The sequence below is a fragment of the Canis lupus genome, chromosome 25, assembly GCF_048164855.1.
Source record: "Canis lupus baileyi chromosome 25, mCanLup2.hap1, whole genome shotgun sequence".
In the NCBI taxonomy this organism is placed as follows: domain Eukaryota; kingdom Metazoa; phylum Chordata; class Mammalia; order Carnivora; family Canidae; genus Canis; species Canis lupus.
The window spans coordinates 17,345,879-17,363,718 of record NC_132862.1 but is presented as its reverse complement, the minus strand read 5'-3'; the positions used below and the strand labels follow the sequence as shown (position 1 = coordinate 17,363,718).

At 44.4% G+C, this 17,840-nt stretch overlaps 1 protein-coding gene and 1 long non-coding RNA gene across 8 annotated transcripts in view; one reads left to right on the top strand and one right to left on the bottom strand.

Annotated features, from left to right (window-relative positions):
• DENND5B (DENN domain containing 5B) overlaps positions 1–6,726 on the bottom strand; it is a 199,930-nt gene extending 193,204 nt beyond the window's left edge. The window contains exon 1 of one of the 7 annotated variants that reach the window (XM_072798447.1): positions 6,356–6,726. In XM_072798447.1, coding sequence (XP_072654548.1) covers positions 6,356–6,482 — 127 coding nt within the window. In that variant the 5' untranslated portion in view covers positions 6,483–6,726. The remainder of the gene's footprint in view (positions 1–6,355) is intronic. The other 6 variants (XM_072798441.1, XM_072798442.1, XM_072798443.1 and 3 more) reach the window with 6 other exon arrangements.
• On the top strand, positions 4,226–17,489 carry LOC140617297 (uncharacterized). The gene is made up of 2 exons (XR_012017533.1): positions 4,226–5,753; positions 7,264–17,489. It is a non-coding gene; the product is annotated as an uncharacterized lncRNA (long non-coding RNA).
• Positions 17,490–17,840: the final 351 nt, after the last annotated feature.

Below are 17,840 nucleotides of genomic sequence, written 5' to 3'. Positions count from 1 at the left end.
TCTCTCTCTCTCTCTCTCATGAATAAATAAATAAAATCTTAAAAAAAAAAAAAAAAAAAAAGTTCTCAGGGCCCCTAATCTCTTAGCCTTGGTTTCTTCACTGTAAATGATATCTAAGGCTCCTTTCAGAACTATCATGGCATGATACTGTCAGTATCAACTACATGTTTTACTGTTGACCTTTGAACAACACAGATTTGAACTATGCAAATCCACTTACATGCAGATTTTAAAAATTAAATACAGTACAGTAGTAAATGTATTTTTTCTTCCTTATGATTTTTTTTTTGTTTTTTTAGATTTTATTCATTTATTCATGAGAGACACAGAGAGAAGGCAGAGACATAGGCAGAGGAAAAAGCAGGCTCCTCGCAGCAAGCCTGATGCGGGACTCAATCCCAGAACTCCAGGATCATGCCCTGAGCCAAAGGCAGACACTCAACTGCTGAGCCACCGAGACATCCCGATGATTTTCTTAATAACATTTTCTCTTCCAGGTGCCTGGGTGCCTCAGTTGGTTAAGTCTCTGGCTCTTGGTTTCTACTCAGGTCATGATTTCACAGTGGTGAGATCCTTGGGCTCCCTGATCAGCAGGGAGTCTGCTTGAGATTCTCTCCCTTTGCTCCACATGCATACGCATTCTCCTCCTCTCTCTAAAATAAATAAATACATCTAAAAAAAAACACTTTTTTCTGGGGCACCTGGGTGGCTCAGTTGGTTAAGTGTCAGACTCCTGATTTTGGCTCAGGTCATGATCTCAGGGTCCTGGGATGGAGTCCCTCATCAGGCTCCCTCCTTAGCAGGGAGTTTGCTTGTCTCCCTCTCTCTCTGCCCTTCCTCCCCACTTGTGCGCACACACTCTCTCTCTCTCTAAAATAAGTAAATATTCAAAAAATTTTCCTTAGCTTACTCTAAGAATGTAATAGAATAATATACGCAGTGTGTATTATTTGACTGTTTATGTTTTCAGTAAGGCTTCCAGTCAACAGGAGACTATTAGTAAAATTTGGGGGGAGTCAAAAGTTATATCCAGACTTTCAACTGTATGGGGGAAGTCATTCCGCCCCCAACCTCCCTTTGTTCGAGGGTTAATTATATTTGAATTTAAACCATATTCACTGCCTCAAAGCTCTTCTGGAAACGATACCCGAGAAAACCAAAGTTAAAATAAATAGAGGCAACAAGGAAGAACTCTAAACAAAGGCTTGTGGCAGTGACTGCACCCATCATACTTCAGTATTCCTCAGCAGAACTGAATCCAAACTACCACTGGAGTGCTTTAAAAATATTCTGGCCACCACACAACTTGTGGACTCATATGTAAACTTTATACTCATTCATTTATTAAACACCATATATAAGGTACTATGGAAGAGAGAGGCAAAAACCATAAGCCCCCTCCTGGGAGTTTGCATATTTATGTTACTTAAATAAAGGTCCTTCATTTTTCTATTGCCTAAAAGATCTACTGCTGTAAATCAAGCCATGTAAATTCCTACAGCTAGGTCTCAGAGGAAATGAGAGGCATAAAAGAAAATTCAAAATGTCTGCCTTTCTACATCTCAACTAATTCCAACAACTTCTATTTACACATTTCTTCTTTTTTTTTTAAGATTTTATTTATTTATTCATGATAGACATAGAGAGAGGCAGAGACACAGGCAGAGGGAGAAGCAGGTTCCATGCCCAGGAGCCTGACACGGGACTCGATCCCGGGACTCCCAGATCATGCCCTGGGCCAAAGGCAGGCGCTAAACCACTGAGCCACCCAGGGATCCCCTCCCTTTCTTCTTTATGCAACAATCAATTTGAAATATTTTTCATATATTTAACATTTTAAAAAACGTAAATATTTCTACTTTAATATCTAAAGGACATTTGTTTATGGATAAAGTGTATTTTAAAAATATACAGTGTATAGGAGAAGCATAATAGCTAAGATGAACTAAAGAAAGGACAATAGGGATCCCTGGGTGGCGCAGCGGTTTGGCGCCTGCCTTTCGCCCAGGGCGCAATCCTGGAGACTCGGGATCGAATCCCATGTCGGGCTCCCGGTGCATGGAGCCTGCTTCTCCCTCTGCCCAGGTCTCTGCCTCTCTCTCTGTGTGTGACTATCATAAATAAATAAAAATTAAAAAAAAAAAAAAAAAAGATTTAAAAAAAAAAGAAAGGACAATAGGAAATACCAGCATACCTGGGTGTGGGTGTGTGTGTATATATACACACATATATTTCATATGTATATATATATATTTCAGATGTAAATATTTCATATGTATATGTACATACACATATATTTTGTATATATACGCATATTTCATACATGTGTATGTGTATATATATTAAATATAAAAGAAGTCTTTTCCACTGTTGGTAAAGCTAGGCTTTACTACAAGAAGTATCTAAGAAAAAATCTAAAGCTCTAATAGGGCAGCCCTGGTGGCTCAGCGGTTTAGCACCACCTTCAGCCCAGGGTGTGATCCTGGAGACCCAGGATCGAGTCCCACGTTGGGCTCCCTGCATGGAGCCTGCTTCTCCCTCTGCCTGTGTCTCTGCCTCTCTCTCTCCCTGTGTCTCTCATGAATAAATAAATAAAATCTTAAAAAAAAAAAAAAAGTCTACAAAGCAATCAGCAGAATTCATGTTTAATAGAAGTCACTTAGACCTTCTACAGGCTAGGTGACAACTTGCTAAGAAACAGTGTGATAAAAATAGATCAGTTCCATAAAAGTAAAATAGAAACTTAACTATATTTAACTTTGAAATTAATGCAGCAAAACAGAAACAACCTCCTGACAAATTTGCCTAACTCACTGGCCTTGTTTCCACATCCCCAAATGAAGCTCTGTGGAAACAGTCAAGAAGACTGTTAGTTGGGAACCTGGTACTACATTCTCTTGTTTTCCTCTCATCTTACTGGCCATGCTTCTTAATTTCTTCAATTTCCTCTTCATCCTCACCCCTGAATGTTGGATTATCCCTAGGATTCAACTCTTGAGCCTTTTCTCTTTTCTATCTATACTCACTCCCTGGGTAATGCCATCCAATTTCATGGCTTTCAATTTATGTCTACATGTAAATTTTGACCCCTGAGAGAGGTCTTGCCCACCTGACACCTCCATTTGAATGTCTAATGGATATCTCAAATGTAACATGTCCAAAACTGAACTATTCTTTTCCAGCCTGCTTCGCTATCAGTCTTATCTCAGTAAATAGAGATGCTTATAATTCTTTAGGCCAAAAATCTTAAGGTCATCTTTGATCACTTTCTTTGAATACGAATATCTTATCTAATTCATCAGCAAGTCCTGCTGGCTCTACCTCCAAAATACATCCAGTTTCTCACTACTTCACTGCTATCGCCTTGGTCTAAGCCACCAACACCTCCTACATCACAAAGCAAAAAAGAGCCTCCTAGCTAGTCTGCTTCTAACCTTCTAACAGTCTAATCAACAGCTTCTAACTGCTTCTAACAGTCTCATCAACAAGCCAGTCCAACAAGCCTTTTAGAGAGTACATCAAGTATCATTACTGCACTGCTCACAACATCCCAGTTGCTTCCTGTCTCAGAGTAGAAGTTCAACAACTGTCTATTAGGCAAGAAGCCTAATGTCTATTAGGCCCTACACAACCTCCCTTACCCTTTCTCTATGATCGTATGTACTACTCTCTCCTCCTACAGCTCTACCTTGGCCTCCTTACTAGGAGAGTGCACAAATGAGGCACTCTCCTACCTCATTTCTGAATGCACCGTTTCCCCTGCCTGCAGTGCTGTTCCCCAAGACAATCCACACAAGTTGCTTCATCTCCGTCAAGGTTCTTTTCTAAGGTCACCTTTTCTGTGAGGCCTTCCCTAACCATCTCATTCAAAATCTGCAACCCGGGGCAGCCTGGGTGGCTCAGCCTTTTAGTGCCGCCTTCAGCCCGGGGCCTGATCCTGGAGACCCGGGACTGAGTCCCACATCGGGCTCCCTACATGGAGCCTGCTTCTCCCTCTGCCCGTGTCTCCGCCTCTCTCTCATGAATAAATAAAATCTTTAAAAAAATAAAATAAAAATAAAATAAATAAATAATCTGCAACCCGACAATCTCACCATTCTGCTGGTACATCTCATTTCCCTGCTTTATTTTTCCTCATAGCACTTATTGACATCTAGCAAACTATATATTTTCATCATTTGTTTACATTAGAACGTAAGCACTATGATGGCAGGGATTATTTTAAAGATTTTATTTATTTGTTCATGACAGACACAGAGAGAGGCAGAGACACATACAGAGGGAGAAGCAGGCTCCCCACAAGGAGCCTGATGAGGGACACAATCCCTGGACCCCAGGATCACGCCCTGAGCTGAAGACAGACGCTCAACCGCAGAGCTACGCAGGTGTCCTGATGGCAGGGATTTTTTACTGCTTTGTTCACAGCTGTCCTCGATGCCTAGAACACAATCTATACCTTAAGGCTTTCAAAATTTTTTGTTAAATGAATCACTGATACTAAAATATTATCAGACAAAAATTACTATTATTTCAAAATACCAAATATCATGAGCGTAAATCTCAAACAAGCATTCAGTTATACATAGTATTCCAAGCGGAGAAGCCAGTGTCCAAAAAATGAATTAAAAATTAATTTTTTACTGCTTAATTTTGTTAAAGCCATCTGCACTACACCTACAGGTGTTGTTTTAGCTTTACTAGGCATATAGACTTGAGATAGAAAAGAAAAAAATACAGGCTTTTTCCTTTCTTCAGTCACTACTGACAAAACGTCTCCAAGTGACCCGGTACTACAAATGATTAGGATGTTTCAGGGAGAAAGGGCTCTAGAAAAATAAAACAATCCCTTCAATCTCAAAAGAGGAATCTCTCCGAATTTCTCTGCAGACATGTTTTCTAACTTCATATCCCTTAACAAAGCCATTCTTCACGTGTACATGAAATCTCAGTTCAAGAAACAATATGGTTATATAATTACACATACCGAAAATCCTGGTACTTAATCCCTCTTTTCCAAAAATCTTTAAAACTAGACACGTAGTTTTTGCTGAAAATGTTTTGCTGTGAGCCTGGCTTAGAAAGGTACTTGCTCGGCTAAGACACAGGTTGATCAGCACTGTATCTTAGAGCTGAACACATTTGTTTACTATTATTATTTAATACAGTCTCTCCAGTCCCCTCTGTTACCCCCCAAAAAAGTAAAGGGGAAGACAAAAATACACATTGGTGCGAGCAATAAGGCATGCCACGTCCAAAGCGAGCTGTTCTGAAAGACTATGACCTAAGTGTTTTAACACTGACACAGATAAAGTTCAGGCGATAGGTGTCACTTGTCTCGCCCATTAACAACCACCGCCAAAAATCAAGATTCAGATCCCAAGAAGGCCAGCAGAACGAAAAGAGGCGTGAAAAATGAAATGGGCTGTTCCTCCTCGGCCTCCTGCCGGCACTGCGCACTCGTTACCCGCCACCCCTCCCCGTCATCCCCCAACGGCCCCTTTCCCCAGCATCGGCTCCCAGCTCAGCCCTGCACTGCGCCATCAGATGGGTACGGAGGAGGGCCCGGCCGGTGCCCCTGCGGGAAGAGCCGAGCAGTAGCAACACACACGGCGCACCCCACGGAGGGGAGGACGGCCAACTCCTAAAGTCAGCACCGGCGTAGGTGGTGTCAACAAAGCGTCGTGCGGAGTCTCAAGCGTTCAAAGGTCCTCCCCAGCTCCCGTGACGCCGCCAGATGGACAGGATTCCTAAAGGTGACTTGACCGTCACCGCGGAGCGCGAGGCGGGCAGCGGCGCGCCCCGGGGACCGCAGGGATGCAGTCCAAGCAGCCTCCCGCCCGCTCTCGCCCGCAGCCCCCGCAGCCCGGGTCTCGGGCGCCTCTCCCCCGACGGAGCCGAGCGCCGCGTCACGTGCCGGGGCCGAAACTTCGCGGCCGGGCGGAGAGGCTGGGGGCGGGGGGGGGGGGGCGCGGGGGGATGCACCGGCTCGCGGCGAGGCCCGGGAGGCGGCGCGCGCCGGGCCTCCCCCACCGGCCGCCTCCGCGAGCAGCTGCGGCCCCGCGGCCGTGCCCCGGAGGCCGTGCCCGGAGGCCGCCCCCGCCCCCGCCCCCGTTATTAATAACCCCGCGCCGGCCAGGCGGAAGCCTCGGGCGGGCTCCCTCAGCGGCGCGACGCCCGCCGGCTCGGCAGCGCACCCTGCACGCGGCATAAATAACAATGTCATTAAATCGCCGCCCGGGCGCCGGTCCGGATGGAGAGCGGGCGCCGCCGGGAGCCGACTTTGTCTGGAACCCGCCTCCCGCGCGTCCCCGCCGCGTCCCTGAGGGGACCCCCGCGCCGCCGTCGCCGGCCTTACCCGCCAGCTCGTCGGGCTCCAGCCCGCTGTCGGCGTCGATCCCGCACAGCACGAAGTAGTGCGCGAAGCGGCAGGCGGCCGGGGAGGAGCCCGAGCCCGGGCCGGGCGCCGCGCCGCTCCCGCTCATCCCGGCCGCTGCTCCGGCCGCCGCCGCCGCCGCCGCCGCCGCCGCCTCTCGGGAGGGCTCGCCGCCCTGGCTGCGGTCTCCGCGCGCCGGTCCTAGGGCGACACCGGCGCGCCCATGGCCGCGCAGCCGCCGCTCGTCACCGCAGCCTCGCTCCCCGCTCCCCGCTCCCCGCTCCTCGCTCGGCGCCGGAGAAGCGGCCGCGAGCTCGCGCCCAGTCGGTCCCGCTCCCGGCTGGGGGAGGGGCGCGCAGGGGGAGTGTCGGCGTGAGAGGCTCGCGCCGCCGCAGCTGCGCTCGCGCACTGGAAGCCGCGGCGTCTGGCGCCCGCCGGTCAGCTGAGCGGCGCTCGGGCTGTGGGAGCGCGGCGAGGGCGGGGGCGCCGAGCACCGGCGCGCGGGGCGGAGGGGGCGGAGGGGGCGGGAGGGGGCGGGAGGGGGCGGGGGGAGCGCGCGCGCGGCGGGCGGGAGCGCGCCCTTCCGTCGTGCGCGCGCACGCCCCTCCGGCGGGCTCCGCGGGGGCGCGCGGCGCGGGCGGGATGGAGCGCGCCCGCCGGGGCCGCGGCGCAGGGGGCGGCCGCGCACACGCCTGCTGGCCTCCGCGGCGGGCGAGGACGTTAGCCGCGGCGTGGGAGACGCTACCTGGCCTTAAAAATAAAAATGAATAAATAAATACATCAAATGCAGCTTTGGGGAAGCTTCACAGCCGGTCTGAGACCATTTCCCACCACCGCCTGGACCATCAGCATCTTTTATTTTTATTTTTATTTTTTTTTACTTATGATAGTCACACAGAGAGACAGAGAGAGAGGCAGAGACACAGGCAGAGGGAGAAGCAGGCTCCATGCACGGGGAGCCCGACGTGGGATTTGATCCCGGGTCTCCAGGATCGCGCCCTGGGCCAAAGGCAGGCGCCAAACCGCTGCGCCACCCAGGGATCCCCATCAGCATCTTTTAAACTGTGACGTGGGTAAATGCCTCGTTTTAAGAGCTCAGCCCTTGGCTCTTTTCCTCAGCCCTCACCCCCATCTCCGAGCCGTCCTTACTCAGTGAATTGGTGACACCCCAATATCCACAAAGCGTGAGACTTCGAAAAGGACAATTGCCTATTCCACGCCCCACCCCCACCCCACCCCCGCCAGCCTTTCCGTACTTTATCCTGACATTTCGCAGGTCAGGGCCCCCCAGTTCCCTAGCTCTGGACTCGGTGGATAATATTAGCTCCTCCTGCAGGTATAACTGGAGGCTGATAAGGCAACAGGAATTAGACCCTGAACTCTGCTCCTCACAAGGCCGTGGCTTTCTTACCCTGCTCTTGCTTCGGATACTCCAGCCTACAGAAGCAGAAGCAGCTCGCCAACCAGTTTTATTCCCCTGAGACATGAAAAACCCAATCGATCCATGTCCACGTTGTCATTCCTTCCGCGCCCCTCCTTACTCTTTAAGGATTTGAGAAGAAGATGGGGCGGGGGGGGGGGGGGGGGCATCACGAATACCTGGTAGGCACACAAACCTTCCAGGCAGGTGAACTGAGAGAACGAACAATTATTTGACTGAATAATGCTCTTCCTGGAAGATACGTATGCATGCATACCATCATTTACTGTAGCTTGTCTCCTCGCTTGCTTTCTTCAATTTTGAAATGAAAGAAGAATCCAGAAATCCTGGTGAACCACAGCCTAGGTAATTGACCTTTTGCTCCTTTTGCACCCTGCATTCTTTCTTCAAAGCACCCTGTAATGACTTTTTCTGTTTGTCTTATCTGGATTGTGAGCTCCAAGGAGCAGAAGACGTGCTCTGTGTTTTATCATATTTCTAGTATCTAGCAGAACCCTGGTCCCCCTAAGCCCTTCAATTTATTTTTATTGAATGAATGAAAAAAAGGTTATCCAGGTAGTAAGAAGTTGTTGATGCTACTAGGAAATATACAAACTTTAATATCGGTAATATTTATGAACGTGTGCTAACTTGGTGCTATAAAATTATTGTTTTTCCTCCTATAGAGATAAGTACTGAAATACATAAAACAATTTCACTAATGAGGAGAGGGAGTGACTGGAATGTATATGTGTTTCTCCTAACAATTGTTGGTGATCGCTTCTTACAGAATGCTTGTTAGATTCTAGACTGATCAAACAAAGCACAATAGAAAATGAATTTACCATCTGCACTAGCCACAAGAATGTCATTTTTTTGTTCACTTGAAAAGCAACTGATTTATGAGTTTGTGAGCCTTGCATTAATGTTAAGATTTAAAAAAACTGAAAGAAACGCAAACAATGCATTCAATTATGAGATATAAATCTCATCAAAATAGACATCAAAAATAAAATAAAATAAAAAATAGACGACATCTCCAAAATCTTTCCCAAAGCTTTGCAGAGAATTGTCACAAATTACAAAATTAATCTTTAATTTGAAAATACCTGGGTACATTCTTAATTATCACTTCAGAATGACACCGTGTAGGTATATTCCGCGTTAAATTGCAATGAAATAAAAGGATAAGCAAGAATTAACTATGTATCATGAGCATACATGTTTTCCTCTAAACTAATGACATAATTAATTTAGCTAAGCAAACAAAAAATGACTTGAAATAAATCATCCAAAATATTTAAATTGTGTTGAGGAAAAGAGGGATTCATGTCTCTTCCCATGCTAAGACAATTCTTGTCAATACCATTCTTCACCTCCATCAGGCCATCCACACATACATAAAACCAAGACAGCAGAAATTGCTAAAGTAATTTCAGGCCCCACACATTCATTGGGCCACACTTCACTAACAGAATTACTACATGCCACCAAGTTAGCAGTGCTCAGTCAACGGCTCACTCTTCAACTTCCTGCAGACCACAGAACCTAGCAGAGGGTCAGCTCCTCCAAGCGTGAATCATGCCCTCCATTTGAGGATTTACCAGAATCCTTCAGAGGTAGCAAATCATTGCTCAGATACTTAGAGCATTGCCTTTCGTTCTGCTGTTGTTCCTTGTATATTTGCTGCCTGACTTGAGAACCTGCTGTGGAGGCAATAATCCAACTTTAGGGGCACCTAGGTGATTATCAATTAAACATCTGCCTTCAGCTCAAATCATTATCCCAGGGTCCTGGGATGGAGCCCTGCATTGAGCTCCCTGCTTGGCAGGGGCCTGCTTCTCCCTCTGCCTCTGCTTGCCATTCTCCCTGCTTGTGCTCTCTCATTTTCAAATAAATACATAAAATCAAAATAAATAAATACATACATACATCAAATCTTTAAAAAAAAATAGTAATCCCGGGATGCCTGGGTAGCGCAGTGGTTAAGCACCTGCCTTCAGTTCACGGTGTGATCCTGGAGTCCCTGGACCAAGTCCCATGTCAGGCTTCCTGCATGGAGCCTGCTTCTCCCTCTGCCTGTGTCCCTGCCTCTCCCTCTGTGTGTCTCTCATGAATAAATAAATAAAATCTAAAAAAAAAAAAAAAAAAAAAAAAATAGTGATCCCAACTTTAACCTCTAGATAGCACGAAACATGCCAAATAATCACAATTCCAACAAAAGGAAATCTTGACTGACATTTTCTTCCGGGTTTTAGGTTTCTGGGAAACTTATCACAACAAAAGTTTATTTGGAAAATTGCTAATCATATTCTCTCCTCATAGTTTCAGAAACAGGGTTAGTTTATGCCAATAAGAGTTTGGTAGCAAAAAGCTGACTCACGGTTTTGCGTACATTTTTCTCTACCTTTTACAATGAATCGAGTATTACTAAGAATCTCCTTTATGTAAGTTATTGTGCTAATGCTTTGAGAATATGGAATTTTAAAAGACATGATCCCTCCTCTTCAGGAGTTAATAATGTAGTAGAAAGGAAAATATTTTTCAAGATAATTAAAAGACCAAAAAGATAATAAAAAAAAAATCTGGTGTATTCCACATGACAAGTTCAAAAAGCAATATAGGATCTAGTGATCAGGGATGTCAAATCTTATTAAGGAATTCAGTAAGATATTATGAAAGTGGCAATATTTGAAATGGGCCTTACAAGAGCAAAAGGATTTCATGAGTTAGAGACAGGAGGGGAGACATTCCCACAGAAGAAATGACTGGGGTAAAAAGTGTGTAGAGGGAGGGAAAAAAATGTGTAGAGGACAGTAGTTCAGCTGGAGTCAGAGCTGAAGAGTCTTGAATGCCAGGAAAGTGGGGTTGACTTACTTTTTTATACTCTTTTCTCACCTGCGGGATTTGACACCTGAATGCTAGTTTTGAGTGAGTTTGACACAACTCACAAACTTTTGAGATCAGTTAAACCAGTCTTCTCATTTTACAAATAAAAATATCTAAGTCTCACAGAATTTTGGTGATTTTTTTTTTTTGAATTCTGGTGATTTATCCAAATATACACTGTTAGTGGCAGAACCAGGAGCAAAGTCTAAAAGACTGCATTGTAGCATTGTAGAATCTTAAAGGCCTTTTCATTTTTAATATCTATAAGTCTGTGAAATCTCTTTATCTGAGTTGACTAATTTTTTGCCTGTTTACTTCTTTTTAGTGATCCACTTTGGAATTTGATTATTTTTTTCATTTTTTTTTAATTTTTATTTATGTATGATAGTCACACAGAGAGAGAGAGAGAGGCAGAGACACAGGCAGAGGGAGAAGCAGGCTCCATGCACCGGGAGCTCGACGTGGGATTCGATCCCGGGTCTCCAGGATCGCGCCCTGGGCCAAAGGCAGGCGCCAAACCGCTGCGCCACCCAGGGATCCCTATTTTTTTCATTTTATAATGAAAAATTTTCAAATATAAAGACTAGAATAATGAACCTCAATATACCCATCACTGAGTTTTAATATTAACATTGTGCCATTTTTATCTATTTGTTTTTTACTGAAGTATTTGAAAGTAAGTTAGGCACAATATTGGTTGACATTTTGATTATGTCTGTTTATCTAAAGTCTCACATAAATGTCTCCTTACTTTTTCAATGGAATGCCCAAACTTTCTTTTCTCCCTTTACCTCACATAAAACGTCCAACATTAGTTCCTATTCATCATCTAGTCCTATTCTCATACTTTTTTTTTCCCCAATAATACTATAGTAGATTCAACTCTTTTCTCAGGACTGCCTCCTTCTTCTGAGAACCCCTTTCCTTCATCCCATCAAATTGTTCTCTCAAGACCTACAATGATATGATACTTCACACACACATCTCTCCCTCCTCTCTGCACAGTTGACTGATCTAGAAGAAGACTTGTGGCCCAAGCTGAGTCAATGAACCATTTCCCATTGGTCTTGGACTTGGGCCAGAGAGTTGAGATGGTCTCTCTGCAGGCAGACTGTTGTAAGCTGAAAAGGTCAGGAAGTATCAGTAGTCACGCTTCTATTATATGAAGAAAAATAGTGAGAGGGAAAAATGAGGCTGACAGAACAGAGGAGACAAACAGAGCAAGCATCCTGTACTGCTATCATGAATTTAACCTTTTTTGCCTAAGCTAATTTAAACTGGAATTCTGGCACTTGCAGCCAAAAGAGCATTTATGTAAGTGTGATTTGGGGAGTTATCAAAAGGAAGAATCAGGGCAGCCCCGGTGGCGCAGTGGTTTAGTGCCGCCTGCAGCCTGGGGTGTGATCCTGGAGAGCCGGAATTGAGTCCCACGTCGAGCTCCCTGCGTGGAGCCTGCTTCTCCCTCTGCCTGTGTCTCTGCCTCTCTCTCTCTCTCTCTCTCTCTCTGAATAAATAAATTAAAAAAAAAAAAAGAGTAAAAGGAAGAGTCAGGCAAAATCTTCAGGCTTCTCCCAGCTAAAAGGTATAAAGACCATTCTAAACATTTACCCCACTCAAATTCAAAAGACTTAAGGAGAAGCTATAATTTTGTAGTATGTTTTCAAGGTCTCTCTATGAATATAAATACATATACCTATAAAAACTAATGGTACTTATCTGTCTGCTTATTGAAACAATAGCAAGCCTACATTAAAAATATTATAAGCTTTGGACACCTGGGTGTCTCAGTGGTTGAATGTCTGTCTTTGGCTCAGGGCGTGATCCCAGAGTCCTGAAATCGAGTCCCATATAGTCCCATGTCGGTTCCCTGCAGGGAGCCTGCTTTTCCCTCTGCCTGTGTCTCTGCCTCTTTTTCTGTGTCTCATGAATAAATAAGTGAAATCTAAAAAAATATAAAAAATAAAAAATACTACAAGCTTATTTTTTTCTCTTTTGGGTAGATTGTATTTTGTGATAAAAAAAATCTCAATGTTACAATGTTTGCAGTACATTTATCTGACAAAGAACTTTTATCCAAAATGTTTAAAGAACTCTTACAACTCAAATGTAAATGCAATTTTTAAAAGATTTTATTTATTTATTCATAAGAGACACAGAGAGGCAGAGACATAGACAGAGGGAGAAGCAGGCTTCCTGAAGGGAGTGTGATGTGGGACTCCATCCCAGGACGCTGGGATCATGACCTGAGCCAAAGGCAGACGCTCAACCACTGAGCCACCCTGGTGCCCCAACACAATGCTATTCTTTAAGTTGGCAAAATATTTGAACAAACATTTCACAAAAGAAAACATGCTTATTTCCCATAAAAATAGGATAAAGAGCCCAACATCACCATTTCAACATGTGGAGATGAAAAATGTGACTAAATTACATCAGGGATGATAAAACCACAAAAAGATGCTACTTCATATGCATAAGAATGGCTAAAAAATTTTTTTAAGATTTTTATTTATTCATGACAGACACCGAGAGAAGGCAGAGACATAGGCAGGTGAAAAAGCAGGCTCCTTGCAGGGAGCCTGATGTGGGACTCTATACTGGATCCCGGGATCATGCCCTGAGCCGAAGGCAGATGCTCAGCCACTGAGCCACCCAGGCATCCCCAGAATGGCTAAAATGTAAAGGACAGGATCCCTGGGTGGCGCAGCGGTTTGGCGCCTGCCTTTGGCCCAGGGCGTGATCCTGGAGGCCCGGGATCGAATCCCACATCGGGCTCCCGGTGCATGGAGCCTGCTTCTCCCTCTGCCTGTGTCTCTGCCTCTCTCTCTCTCTCTCTCTCTGTGACTATCATAAATAAAAAAAAAAAAATAAAATAAAATAAAAATAAAAAATAAAAGTAAAATAAAATGTAAAGGACAAACAATACCAAGTGTTGGGAAAGATGTAGGCATTGCTAGTGGGAGTGCAAAATGCTACAATTTGGAAAACCATGTGGTAGCTTCTTATCAAATTAAATAAACACTTAGGAAAAATCCATTCCTATATACTTCCCAAAAGAAATGGAAACATATGATCACAAAAAGGTTTGTTCTTACAAAAGTTCATAACAGCTTTATTCATAATAGTCCCAAACTACGAAAAAAAAACCTATGCTAACAATTTATTGTCTCTCAGGTTTGAATCTATCCTTCTTCACTCCACTTTGTGATATTAGAGCAGGAGCCTGTAAGCATCTGCCCTCTGCCAACTGGCACAATGTTAGCCTTTGTCAAATTGAAGGCACTGGAGGAACTCTACAAGAAATACATCAGCAGGAAGGCACCTACCTTCTGGGTTCTGGTTCTTTTTCCATATTTTTATTCAGAACAGGTGCTAACACTTGGTAGCACTCACCTCTGAGTCACCTCACTGAGTAGGTCTAGATACAATCTCAGGTCCTGCTCTTCCCACTCTCAGACTGCTATTACAGATCAGACCCTGGCCACACCATCACCTAGTAATTACAGGCCACCTATGGGGCAGCTCTGGTCCATGTCCTTTGGCAAGTTTCTTCACAACTAACAAGCAGGCTGTGCATTCCTATGATAGCCAACTCTTTTCAAAGAGGTCAGAATCAAAGCCTTGTTGGGGACAGGGCATCCTCTTCTAAGTCCTAGGTTCCCCCTGAGTCTGCTCTCCTTCACCCTGCTTACTACTTCTAGTTCCTCTTGTACCTCTTTAAGTTATTAACTGTCTATTACTAGTTAACAATTATATTAGATTTTCCTGTTCAAATGACTGGTTTCTGCCTTATGACAAATGTACCATCCAGATGGCCATCATCAGATGAATGGATAAGTAGATTGATATACCATGAGCTACTACTCATTAGTAAAAAGAATGAACTACTGATCTCTGCAACCAGGTGATGACTGTCAAAAATATGCTGAACCAAAGGTGCCAGATGCAGAAGAGTCCATAGCATATTAATGGATTTACATGAAGTTCTAAAATGAGCAGAAAGCAGATCAATGGCGGCCTGGGGCCAGGGGTTGGGTGGGATAGGGAACCAACCACAAAAAAAGCACAAGGGAAGTTTCTAGAGTATGGAAAAATCTTATATCTTGATTACGGTAGTCATTTCACAGACACATACATTTGTCAAAACCCATTGAATTGTCCTCTCAAAATGGTACATTTTAATATTCATAAATTGGACTTTAATAAAATCTATTTAAAAAGAAAAAAGCCAAAAGATAAATGACAATTTTTAATTGCATTCTATATTTCAAAACTTTACAGTTTCAAAGTTCCTGCCATTTTTGTTGATTAACAAGAATTGATTTAAATTCTTACAAAAATCTTGTTCAATTTCCATTCTCACCTGGCATTTTTTGAGGTAGTTAGGTTTTCTGGCAAAGGCGACCCCCTCCACAGTCACACTACCTATGACTGTTTTCATGTCTTCCTTCTTCCTTCCTCACCTATAAGACAATTTGCTTAAGGTTATTAAACTAATTTCTTTATTTGTACGATAAGGATCAAAATAGGGTTGTTATGAAGTTCAAAGGGATAATATGTATAGAGTGCTTAGCCCAATGCCTGGTACACAGCATAGAATACATAGAAGGTATTGTATTTACATACTAGGCATTGAGCTAAATATTTTAACATAGAATATCTCATTATTTGACTGTTAACAGAAGTTATGGCATCAGAAAACTAGTGCTTGGATATTATTGTAAATATTTGAAATTCTTTTCTTTTTTTTTTTGTTTTTTTGTTTTTTTAAAGAGGAGAAGGGGGGCAGAGGGAGAGGCAGATGGAGAGTCTTTTTTTTTTTTTTTTTTAGAGATTTATTTATTCATGAGAGACAGAGAGAGGCAGAGACATAGGCAGAGGGAGAAGCAGGCTCCATGCAGGAAGCCCGACATGGGACTTGATCCCAGGATTCCAGGATCATGCCCTGGGCCAAAGGCAGACGCTCAACTGCTGAGCCACCCAGGCGTCCCCAGACGGAGAGTCTTAGGTAGCCTTCACACGCCTGGCATGGAGCCTGACACAGGCTCCATCTCACAGCCCTGAGATCATGACCTGAGCCAAAATCAAGAGTCAGGTATTCAACCGACTAAACCACCTGGGCGTCCATAAATATTTGCAATTCCTGATGAAACTTCTAAGAAGTCCAGTGCTTCTTAGGTAACACCTCAGAATATAGCAGAACAGGACCATTTATAATCATATGCAGCCAATGGAGATACCAGACCATAGCCCCGGCCCACTCAATGATGTATGATAAACAATAGAGGGTGATGGTGTTGGGTGGACATGCATCTGTACTCCGATAACAACATAGGAAGAGTTTGGCCGTCAGTCTTGGCATCCAAGATGGGCCATATCTCTAGATGGTGTCTAGACAATAAAAAGTGTCATAAGATTTAGTTGTTGAAAAGGGGGCAGAAGGGAGGCTCCAATGCAGGTAACATTCAGAAGTCTGAGCAAGCAGCAAGCCTCAGGAAGTCACAAGAATCACAGTTTCTGCAGTTGGACTAAGAAATGAAGAGTGTATATGGGTCGAATTGTGTCTTCCCCAAAGATATCTCCAAGTCCTGTTCCCTGTTACTTGTGAATATAACCTTATTTGAGATAGGGTCTTTGCTGATATAATTAAGTTAAAGATCTCAAGATGAGGGCCTCTGAATTTAAGGTGGGCGCTAAATCTAATTTTAATGTCCTTGTAAGAGAAAGAGAGAGGGGAAAATCACATGAAGACAGAGGCAGAGATTGGGGTGATGTCGCCTCCAGCCAAGGAATGCTGAGATTTGCCTGGAGACTCCTGAAGCTAGGAGAGGGCCATGGGATGGATTCCCCCTCACACTGCCAGTACCAACACTGGAACCAATACTGCCAGTACGGACCTTCTAGCCTCCAGAACTGAGGAAATCTATTTCTGTCCTTTTAGGCACCCACGTTTGTGGTAATTTGTTGCAGCAGCCCTAGAAAACTAACATAGAGGAGAACTGGCAAAGGCCCAGTCTAAGAAAGGAACTGGGGACCGAGGTTACCAAAGTCAGATCCAAGATACCAATGTACTATCAGCACATCAAGGGAGAGTGACTGAATGTAAGATAGGAGACTAATTCCTTTTTTTTTTTTTTAAAGATTTTATTTATTTATTCATGAGAGACACAGAGAGAGAGGCAGAGACACAGGCAGAGGGAGAAGCAGGCTCCATGTAGGGAGCCTGATGCAGGACTCAATCCCCGACCCGGGATCACTCCCTGAGCCAAAGGCAGACACTCAACACTGAGCCATCCAGGCATTGCAGGAGCCTAATTCCAATAACATAAGCACAATGACAAATTCTAAATAGAAAATGCAGGTACTAGATTGGGTAGAAGGTCTCAATTTGAAGCAGAAAATGGGTCAAGGATAGGCCTGGAAAATCACATTCAGGTGTTTCCATCTGTGGGTAGGAAAAGCTCTAAAGTAGCCAGAATGTGGAATAGCATAGTATTGGGTTTTAAAAGGGCAAAAAGCGGGGAACCCTGGGTGGCTCAGCAGTTTGGCGCCTGCCTTTGGGTGCGCCAGGGTGCGATCCTGGAGTCCCGGGATCGAGTCCCGCGTCGGGCTCCTGGCATGGAGCCTGTTTCTCCCTCCTCCTGTCTCTGCCCTTCTCTCTCTCTATGTCTATCATAAATAAATTAATTTTTCTTTAAAAAAAGGGCAAAAAGCAACTTCAACTTTCTGTCCCAAGATAGAACCGGTTGAGAAGACATAGGACACCAAGAGATGGAGAACAAAATATAGACTCTATTACCAATAAAACTGATTAGAAGAGAGAAATTTAAGGCAGCCCGGGTGGCTCAGCAGTTTAGCGTCGCCTTCAGTCCAAGGGCGTGATCCTGGAGACCCGGGATCGAGTCCCACGTTGGGCTCCCTGCATGGAGCCTGCTTCTCCCTCTGCCTGTGTCTCTACCTCTCTTTCTCTCTCTGTCTCTCATGAATAAGTAAAATCTTAAAAAAAAAAATAGAAGAGAGAAATTTAGATCTGTGGGCAAAAAAAACTTGCTGTACGGACACCTGGGTGGTTCAGTAGGTTGGATATCTGCCTTCGGCTTAGGTGGTGATCCCAGATTCCTGGGATCAAGCTCTGTGTTGGGCTCCATGCTCAACATG